The sequence below is a fragment of the Scyliorhinus torazame genome, chromosome 9 (assembly GCF_047496885.1).
Source record: "Scyliorhinus torazame isolate Kashiwa2021f chromosome 9, sScyTor2.1, whole genome shotgun sequence".
NCBI classification, from domain to species: domain Eukaryota; kingdom Metazoa; phylum Chordata; class Chondrichthyes; order Carcharhiniformes; family Scyliorhinidae; genus Scyliorhinus; species Scyliorhinus torazame.
Window position 1 is genome coordinate 108,621,176 of NC_092715.1, and position 10,825 is coordinate 108,632,000.

The 10,825-nt window shown below is 46.7% G+C and overlaps 1 protein-coding gene across 1 annotated transcript in view; it reads right to left on the minus strand.

The window, feature by feature from the left end:
* The window catches only part of LOC140429419 (solute carrier organic anion transporter family member 4C1-like), a 285,020-nt gene extending 276,192 nt beyond the window's left edge, over window positions 1-8,828 (minus strand). The window contains exon 1 of the mRNA XM_072516370.1: window positions 7,601-8,828. Within this exon, the coding sequence (XP_072372471.1) occupies window positions 7,601-7,802 (202 nt within the window). The 5' untranslated portion in view covers window positions 7,803-8,828. The remainder of the gene's footprint in view (window positions 1-7,600) is intronic.
* Between the last annotated feature and the right edge of the window lie 1,997 nt (window positions 8,829-10,825).

Here is a 10,825-nt window from a genome sequence, read left to right on the forward strand (position 1 = left end):
ACTTTAGGAGATGGCCCACCAGGTCAGGGAAACAAATAGTTTATCGAATTAGATCTGGCCTGCGGGGTTCAAATGGCTGATACAGGTCGATGGCTAGGAATCTCTATCGGGTAGCGATCGCTGGAGTCAGACTTATGGTTCTTTGTTGAAGGTTCTTGCTAAGGTTGCGATCAGGTGAAGAAGGGAGAGAGAGATCTGAACTTGGCCCCTCACTTTATAGGGCCCAGGGGCTTCCCGCCTCGCGGGGCGGCCCTTGACCCTGAGTCCCAAGTGATTGGACTTGTTCCCAATCACTGGGTTCAATATGCTCCAATAATGGGGCGATTCCTCGATCGGGGGGTGGTCGTTCACCTGTCTTTGTTTCGGCCACTGCAGGCGCCGACAGGTCTGGCCCGGCATTCAATTGCTAATATGTTGCAATTGTTCCCGGGGATAGCCGATTAAACTGCAGATGTCTGGGTTGATGTGCTGCTAATAGTCTTGACTATCGATCTGGGCCAACTTCCCCAGAGTCGAATACGCTATTCTGTCTGCAGCTGTCCGTTTGTGTCCTGTTGGCTGCTTTTCCCATCAGCCTTTTCGGTTAGCCGTTTTAAATTGGCTTTTGGTCAAATTAATAGGGAATCAGCCATTTTAGGTGGCTACAGTCGGCATTTCTTTGACCACAAATGGTATATTGCCATCTCGGGTCAAGGATATCTTGGGGCGGTTACAGAACATTCTGCAGAGGGAGGGTGAACAGCAAATGGTCGTAGTTCACACAAGTTAAAAAAAGGGATGAGGTCCCAAAAGCAGAATCTAAGGAGTTGGAAGAAAGTTGAGAAGTCGGACCTCTAAGGTAGTGATCTCTGGATTATTACCAATGCCACGTGCTAGTCAGAATAGAAATAGCAGGAGATATTGGATGAATACGTGGCTGAAGAGATGGTGTGAGGGGGAGGGTTTAAGATTCCTTAGGCATGGTTCTGAGGTAGGTGGGACCAATACAAACTGGACGTGTTACACCTGGGCAGGACCGGGACTGATGTCCTAGGAGGAGTATTTGCTAGAGTGGTTGGGGAGGGTTTAAACTAAATTAGCAGGAGGATGGGAACCTATGCAAGGAGTCAGAGGAGGGGGAAACATGGAGAAGAATGAAAGACAGAAAGTGGAATAAGAAAAGTTATAGGCAGATAAACCAAGAGCTAGATTCAAACAGGACCACAGAAAACAATATTGGGAACGGGACTAGTAATGTTAAAAAGACAAGCTTCAAGGCTTTGTACCTTAACACGCAGAGCATTCGCAATAAAGTGAATGAACTAATCGCATAAGTAGATGTGAACAGATTGATGCAGGAAGGATGTTCCTGAGGGTGGGTGGGTCCAGAAGCTAGGGCGCGATTCTCCGACCCCCCACCAGGTCGGAGAATCGGCGGGAGCTGGCGTGAATCCCACCCCCGCCGTGTCCCGAATTCTCCGCCACCAGAGATTTGGCTGGGGCGATTCTCCGGCCCGCGATGGGCCGAAGTCCCGCTGCTGTCAACCCTCTCCAGCCGGCGTGGATTAAACCACCTACCTTACCGGCGGGAGCAGGCGGCGCGGGCGGGCTCCGGGAGTCCTGGGGTGGGGGGGGGCGCGGGGCGATCTGGCCCCAGGGAGTGCCCCCATGGTGGCCTGGCCCGCGATCGGGGCCCACCGATCGGCGGGTGGGCCTGTGCCGTGGGGGCACTCTTTTTCTTCCGCCTTCGCCATGGTCTTCACTATGGCGGAGGCGGAAGAGACCCCCTCCCCTGCGCATGCGCAGGGATGCCGTGAACGGCCACTGACGCTCCCGCGCATGCGTCGCCTGGCGAAGTCCGTTCGGTGCCGGCTGGCGTGGCGCCAAAGGCCTTTCCCCCCAGCCGGCGGAGCGTAAACCACTCCGGCGTGGGCCTAGCCCCTCAAGGTGAGGGCTTGGCCCCTAAAGGTTCGGAGAATTCCGCACATTTGGGGCGGCCCGACGCCGGAGTGATCCGCGCAGTTTTTGGTGCCGGGTAGCGGACATCGCGCCAGTTTGCGGAGAATCCCGCCCCAGGTGTCACAGTCACAGGATATGGGATGGACCATTTAAGACAGAGTTGAGGGGAAATGTCTTCACCCAGAGAGTGGTGAGCCTGTGGAATTTGTTACCACAGGAAGTAGTTGAGTCCAAAACATTGTATGATTTCAAGAAGCAGTTTGATATAGCACTTGGGCGAAGGGAATCAAAGGATATGGGGGAAAGCGGGATTAGGCTATTGAGTTTTATAATCATAAATGGCGGAGTGAGCTTGAAGGCTGAATGGCCTCCTCCTCTTTTTTCTATGTTTTTTTTCTATCCTGGTTCCGACACCACTGCCAAGTTAGTTTAAACCCTCCCAAATAGCACTAGCAGATTGCCCTGCAACGAAAGTGGACCCAGCTCTGTTTAAGTGAAACCCATCTGGCTTGTACAGAATTGTTCCCAATGTCCCAAAAATCTAAAACCCTCCCTCCTGCACCATTTTTCCAGCTATCTTGCTCTATCCTCCTAAATCTATCCTCACTAGTTCATGGTACTAGAAATAATCTAGAGATGACTATTTTGAAGTTTTGCTTGTTACTTTCCTACTTATTATCCTGAATTCTGACTCCCTAAATTCTACGCCTGTGGTTGGTACCTATATCGCCACTGGTTCTGGCTTCTCTTCCTTCCCTCTCAAGAGTGCACTGCAGTCATTCAGTGATGTCCATGACCCTGGCACCAGGGAGGCAACCTACCATCCTGGAGATGAAATGCTGATTAGATAATTGCTGTGAAGAAAAGTGTGCTAAAACCATCGTCTGAAGCGAGGACTCTTTCTTCCCTCCACATGATTTTTTTATTGCTTTCCACCCCCTCTGTGTTTGTCTGTCTTGTGAGTGTGCACAGAGGGTGGGGAAACTTAAAGTGGGTATTAGGTAGTAACTTGTCATTAATCTGTCGTATTTATTGCATATCCCATGATAGATCTTGTTTTAAATAAACAGTAATTGTGTTTGCATTTACAAACCTGGTGACTGTGATTATTGGGCAGCCAATGGCCAAAGACTTAAGGGATTTTTATAAGAATGATTTGTTAATTCACTTGGGTTGTGACTCTATGGAGCTGGATTAGCCACACACTAGCCAGGGTGTCGTAACACCATTCAGATTGATTCAGTTTACCATTCAGATTGATTTAGATTCCTATTCAGCAAGATTCTTCCAGTACTTTTGCACTCACTACTCAGTGTGGGCTCCTCTACATTGGGAGATCAAATGCTGATTGGATGATTGCTGTGCAGAACACCTCAGTTCAGTGCGCAAGCATGACCCGGTGACCTGTCATTTTAATTCTCCACCTTGCTCCCACACTGACATCTCTATCCTCAGTCCACTATATTGCTCCAGTGAACCACAATGTAAGCTCTTGGAACAGCACCTCATCTTTTGATTCGGCACATTGCAGCTGACTGGACTCAACGTTGAGTTCAACAATTTTAGACCATAATCTCTGATCCCCCATTTTGTTTCCTTGCAGCATGTGTCAGCTGTAATCTTGTTTTTCTCATTTTTGCTTTTGCATGGCAGCTGTTCATTATTCTGCCTCATGCCTCCTCTGGATCCATCGCTTCTTGCTTTTCTTGTCCCATTACTATTCTTTTGTCATTTAATGTCTCTTGTCTTCAAGTCTATCTCACCCTTTCGTTTTTACCTTCTCCAGTATGATGAAAGGCCAAGAGCTGAAACATTATCTCCGTTTTTTTCTCTCTTCTGATGCAGCCAGGCTTGCTTGAGTATTTTCAGCATTTTCTATTTTTATTGCAAAAATATATATTTGTGTTGCACAACTGCTGGAGTTCTTTGACAAAGCATTTTGACATCTTCCCTTGAAAAGTTTGTTTCAAATCTTGCGTGACACAGTGTTAAATTTTGCTTTTTAACTCTTCTCTGGAGTGTTATTATATTAACAGCACTAAGTGTCAATTGTTGATGTTTTTAATGGAACGTAAGCTCGGGCGCTTGATGAATTTGCCTGGAGTAATTGCCACTGGCATGCAAGGAATAACACCTTGTATCTGTGGAAAGGCAGCCAAAGCTGTAAACCTGAGCATCCACTCATTCTGACCAGCAGTGGCACAGGAGAAGTGCACAGAATTGCCGGCCCTGCCATCTATCTTATGCATTTGTGTACTGCCAACAGCAATATTCTGCAAATGTCTCCAGAAGATTACTGGAAGGATCCAGAAGCATATAAATTGAGGTTATGGTGAGTTAGGCAACCACTGGCAAAACACAGCTACTCGGTCACAGAATCACAAAAAATACAATTTCTAGATGGGTTGAAGTACCCGAGGCTAGGGGAGGGGGACAGGGCTACATTAGAAGGAGCAATAGTGGAGCAGGAGATAAAGGATGCGACTGGGAGGGTGCAGTCGGGGAAGGTGGCAGGACCGGATGGGTTTCCGGTGGAATATTATAAAAAATTCAAGGATAAGCTGGCACCGTGATGGTGGGGATGTTTGAGGAGGCGATAGGGAAGGGGGTGTTGCCACAAACTTTGGGGCAGGCATCGATTTCCCTGTTGCTTATAAAAGATAAAGACCCGACGGAGTTTGGGCCGTATAGGCCCATATCACTCTTAAATGTGGACGCAAAAGTATTGGCGAAGGTACTGGCAGGTGGGCTGGAGGAATGCCTCCCGAAGGTGATAGGTGAAGATCAGACGAGGTTTGTGAGAGGGAGGCAGCTCTTTTCAAACGTTAGAAAGATATTGAATGTGGTTATGGCATCGACGGAGGGGAAGGAAACAGGTGGTTGTGGCATTGGGACACTGAGAAGGCATTTGACCGGGTAGAATGGGAGTACGTGATGGCAGTTCTGGAGCGGTTTGGAATTGGACCAAGTTTTGTGGACTGGGTAAAGCTACTAGATAAAGAGCCGAGGGCGAGTGTCCGTACAAATAACATCAGATCGAGATATTTTTCTCTCCACCATGGGACTAGGCAGGGATGTCCGCTGTCCCCCCTGCTGTTTGCACTCGCGATTGAGTCGTTGGCCATCACATTGAGAAGTTCGGGGGGGCTATGGAAAGGAATCGTGCGGAGGGGGGACAGAGCATAGGGTATCCTTGTATGCCGATGACTTGCTGTTATACGTGTCAGAACCGAGTGTGTCGATAGGGGGAATATTGGAGCTGCTTCGGGTGTTTGGGTCTTTCTCGGGGTACAAACTAAATCTAGACAAGAGTGAGTATTTTGTGGTGTCTCGACTGGGGGTGGGGGCAGGGGTGGTTGGGCTGCCATTCCGTAGGGCAGGGACCCACTTTAGATACCTGGGGGTGCAGGTTGCCCGGGAGAGTGGGGGGGGGGGGGCTCTGCAGGTACAACATTTCTAGTTTGGTGGGGAGAGTGAAAGCTTATCTCGCAAGGTGGGATGGTCTCCCTCTGTCACTGACAGGTCGGGTACAGGCGGTTAAAATGAACATGTTGCCGCGATTTCTGTTTATTTTCCAATGCCTGCCGATTTTCCTGCCAAAGGCATTTTTCAGAGAGATTGAAGGAATGATTATTTTGGAAGAGGAGAAGGCATCACTGGAAGGGATCAAAGCAAAATGGGAGGAACGAGTTGGGAGAGGATATGGAGGAGGATATGGAGGAGGGGTTCTGGTGTGAGGTGCTCTGGAGAGTGAACCCCTCCACCTTGTGCACGAGGTTGGGGCTGATACAGCTGAAGGAGGTATATAGAGCACACCACACGAGGGCGAGGATGAGCCGATTCTTTGAAGGGGTAGAAGATGTGTGTGAACGTTGCGGGGGGGGGGGGGGGGGGGGGGGGCGGGGCGGGGGGGGGCGCAAATCACGTTCATAAGTTTTGGTCCTGTCCAAAGCTGGAGGATTACTGGAAGGAGGGTAACTCTAAAGTGGTGCAGGTGGAGCTGGACCTGGGCCCTCGGGAGGCCATATTCGGGGTAACAGGCTAGCCGGGGTTGGAAACGGGTGCGGAGGCAGATGTTGTAGCCTTCACCTCGTTGATCGCCCGAAGGCGGATCCTGATGGGTTGGAGAGCAACCTCTCCACCCTGTGCCCTGGCATGGCGGGGGGACCTGTTGGAATTGTTGACTCTTGAGAAGGTTAAGTTTGAACTGAGGGGAAGGATGGAGGGGTTCTACAATTCATGGGCATTATTCATTATGTACTTTCAAGAACTGGATAACATCGAACATTAGTTGGGGGGTGGTGGTTGGGAGGGTTGGGGGGAGGGGGACTATGTGTGTTAATGGTGACTATGGGTGATTCCTGATTCCTTTTTGTCATTTGTTTATGTAAACATGCAGGCTAATGGGGTTTGGTGGGAGGATGGGATCGTTGTTATTGATATGGGGATTGACATCTTTGTTACTGATTATTGTTTATTGTTGGTGGGTGTAAATTTGGGAGAAAATGTGAAAAAGGAGAATAAAAATATTTTTTTTAAAAGGTGTGCAGGTTAGGTGGATTGGCCATGTCCAAACAAAAATGATTAGCTGAGAGCTTAAATGTGAAACCAATTTCCCCCAAAGATTATTTGACCCGATGCCTGCTGGTTAATTGCTGCTAATTAAAAGAACATTCAGATTTAAGCTACTTCAATATATTTGCTTTGCTTAAGTAAGATGAGAAGTAGGACTGTGATAATAATCATAGTAAAGAGAAAAACTAAGTGATTACAATACATTCCACTGATCGAATCATAGAATTTACAGTGCAGAAGGCCATCCAGCCCATCGAGTCTGCACCGGCCACTGGAAAGTACACCCCACTCCGCGACCCAGTAACCCCACCCAACCTTTTTTGTTTGGACATGAAGGGCAGGGCAGCATGGTAGCATTGTGGATAGCACAATTGCTTCACAGCTCCAGGGTCCCAGGTTCGATTCCGGCTTGGGTCACTGTCTGTGTGGAGTCTGCACATCCTCCCCGTGTGTGCGTGGGTTTCCACCGGGTGCTCCGGTTTCCTCCCAGTCCAAAGATGGGCAGGTAGGTGGATTGGCCATGATAAATTGCCCTTAGTGTCCAAAATTGCCCTTAGTGTTGGGTGGGGTTATTGGGTTATGGGGATTGGGTGGAGGTGTTGACTTGGGTAGGGTGCTCTTTCCAAGAGCTGGTGCAGACTCGATGGGCCGAATGGCCTCCTTCTGCACTGTAAATTCTATGATAATCTATGAATCCGCCTAACCTGAACATCTTTGGACTTTGGGAGGAAACCGAAGCACCCGGAGAAAACCCACGCAGACATGGGGAGAATGAGCTACACAGACAGTGACCCAAGCCAGGAATCAAACCTGGGACCCTGAAGCAAAAATGCTAACCACTGTGCTGCCGTGCCGCTGCTTAAATTATGCAATATAATTTTTCATAGCTGCAGGAACATGTACTCTCTAAACTGCCTCCCCTGTCGCCCTGGACAAAGTTGCAGAAGAATGGTACGTGATATTATCGCATGTCTACATTATAAGTTTTTTAAGAGTAAGAAAGTTTGTCTCCTTGTTTCCCTTTTAATGATAGACCAGATTCAGCAAGAATCTAAGAAAAGAAGTAAGATAAAATTGTAAAAATTACCTTGAAGGATACCCAGCAGGCTGTAAAAGAGTAAATATCCTTTGGGGTTGTTGCAGAATTGAAGGCAGTTTGGTGTAAATGTTCCCCAACCACATGGTCCTTCCTCAAATTCTTGCTCAGGTGTTTCCATTTTTTCTGATTTAGATTTTGAGCTGTGTGATACATTTCTCCTGTCATCAGCGATGAATGTTGGATTATCCATTCCTCTTTTCGTTTTGTTAATCAATTATGTTAAAACAATACTGTCAGTTAAAAATTCAGAGCACGGTGAATAAACTGTATAAACCTCTGAAGTCCTTTTATATATATATCATTTGATTCCTTTTCAGGACGTTGCTTGGTTTCAATGTAGTAAATTCCAGATCTGCCAGCTGATTGCAAAATAAGAAAGATTGTTTCTATCTGACAGAAAAGTCAGTGTGTTTGCAATCCATCTGGTTGTAAATTCAGATCATTTCTGCACAGGAGTGATATGCAGTATTGCATTCCTTCCATCAAGTAGAGGCGGAACAAAAGTTGCAGTTAATCCAATTAGCACGCTGACATTGCGATTAAGAGTAATGCACAGGCCAGCAAATATCTGTCTTGCAAAATATTCAATCCAAGGGAGATATATTCCCAACTAATCGTCACTGTACATCCTTTTCATATAAATTAAATCTGATATTCAGAGTAAACATTCAGTCAATTTCTGTGCTCAAATTCGTGCATTTCTGCACTTAAACTTCTGGAACGGCAGGAAGTCCATTGTGCGTTGCTTCATTGAAGTTTAACCCATTCAGAACTGAGCTTCATACCATTAAAAATTTATTGGTATTGTAGAAAAATTCAAGTGGTAGAAAAACGAATGTGGGCCAGAAACAGCGGGTGCAGGAAGGTGACCAGGGCAAAGTAACGAGGAAATTACAAAAAAATACTTACGCGCATATCAATCGGCTTTAAAGGATTAAATGGCCCCTCACTTGTACAATACACATATCAGAAAATTGTATTTCATTGAGTTCCGAAGTAGGTGAAAAAGGCACCAATTATAGATATTCCGAATTTAGTGAGAGGCAGAAAGAGAGATGAATGGAGCCAATAACTGAAAATAATAGAATAAAACCAAGGTGTCCAGTTAGACTTTGAGTTATTGAAGACACCGAGAATCGGGCTGTGGACCAAAAGCAGCGCCGGGCCTGGCACAGGTCAGGGGGCACGGGGTACAGGTCAGGGGGCATGGGGTACAGGTCAGGGGGCATGGGGTACAGGGCGGAGGGGGCGCCTGGCGCGGGCGAGCAGGAGATGGCCGCGGGTGTGAGGGAGGGGAGGTTGAGGTGATGGGTGTGGCCTCCGCCGCTGGGAGTCATAGCAGCTGCCACGCCGAGCTCGCTTCATGGTTCACGGCCCTTCAACAATAACATCAGCCCCGCTGTTGGCAACAAGTTGGGCTGATCTTTTGATCGTGAATCTTACTGAGAATGTTCCTTTCTGCCCGCAGAGGGAAGGGCAGGCAGGTAGCTGCCATAAAACAAGGCGGAGTTCACAACAAGAGACCCAGACTTGAAGGTGAAACCGAGAATGGTTATCTGTTGCCAAGCATCAGCGATTGACCTGAGTTATATCTTTGTGAGTTCGCCGCTTTTTACAGTAGAACTGAATTAGTTGTGAATTACCAAATATACATAAAAACAATTCCTTCATGTTATTCCAAAATCGCACTGAAGGAAAGAACATCACTAAATTCCCTTTCCATATCACAAACTGCCTGTTCAATTTTCCACACAATGTGACTAACCTTTCCTTTAAATTTAAGTAGAAGAAAGTTGTTCGTGGTAGCCCCCTTCTGCTTTTGCTCAATGATATCTGCTTCCTTCCCCGATCCTCCCTACATCTACCTTTTCTTCATCGCTGTGACCAATTTGTGCATCCCAAGTTATCCCTATATTCCAAATTGCAATTAATCTACCAAATACCTAACCTGGCCTTCATCAGACGACTTCTTCCAGGAGCTCATTTCTTGCTTCCATTGCCACTTCCAGACCAGTTCCCAAGGGCAACTTTTCTTTTATTAACTTTATTTTCACTGACATTGTTAATCTAATCAACAATTCCTGCAGCCAGTAGATAGGGACCAGCTAGGGGCTGGTTTAGCACAGGGCTAAATCGCTGGCCTTGAAAGCAGACCAAGGCAGGCCAGCAGCACGGTTCAATTCCCGTACCAGCCTCCCCGAACAGGCGCCGGAATGTGGCGACTAGGGGCTTTTCACAGTAACTTCATTTGAAGCCTACTTGTGACAATAAGCAATTTTCATTTCATTTAGTTTTCATTCGAGGAGCCTGTGTATGAATTCAAAAATAGGTGACAAAAAGGAAAAGGTAGTGCATCACTCAGTCTTAACCAGTACTGAAGAACACCAGTTACTTGCCACAAAATCTTTTTAAAAGGATAATCAGCCAAGAATTTTAAATTGAGAAAAGGACAAAAATAAGGCACAATAAAAAAAATAGACTCCTACATTGTTTCATAACAAAAGCTATGAAAGACAAATGATAGAAAAAAATATACAAAATAAATATGAAACTAGATATAAAACAGAAATCTGAAATAATCCAGATAAAGAAACTTATAATATCCCCACGGTAGGCTAGTGCAGAAAATACGGAGGCTGGGGATTTTTGAGGGTGATTTAGAGATGTGGATCAGAAATTGGCTAGCTGAAAGAAGACAGAGGGTGGTGGTTGATGGGAAATGTTCAGAATGGAGTACAGTCACAAGTGGAGTACCACAAGGATCTGTTCTGGGGCCGTTGCTGTTTGTCATTTTTATCAATGACCTAGAGGAAGGCGCAGAAGGGTAGGTGAGTAAATTTGCAGACGATACTAAAGTCGGTGGTGTTGTCGATAGTGTGGAAGGATGTAGCAGGTTACAGAGGGATATAGATAAGCTGCAGAGCTGGGCTGAGAGGTGGCAAATGGAGTTTAATGTAGAGAAGTGTGAGGTGATTCACTTTGGAAGGAATAACAGAAATGCGAAATATTTGGCTAATGGTAAAGTTCTTGAAAGTGTGGATGAGCAGAGGGATCTAGGTGTCCATGTACATAGATCCCTGAAAGTTGCCACCCAGGTTGATAGGGTTGTGAAGAAGGCCTATGGAGTGTTGGCCTTTATTGGTAGAGGGATTGAGTTCCGGAGTCAGGAGGTCATGTTGCAGCTGTACAGAACTCTGGTACGGCCGCATTTGG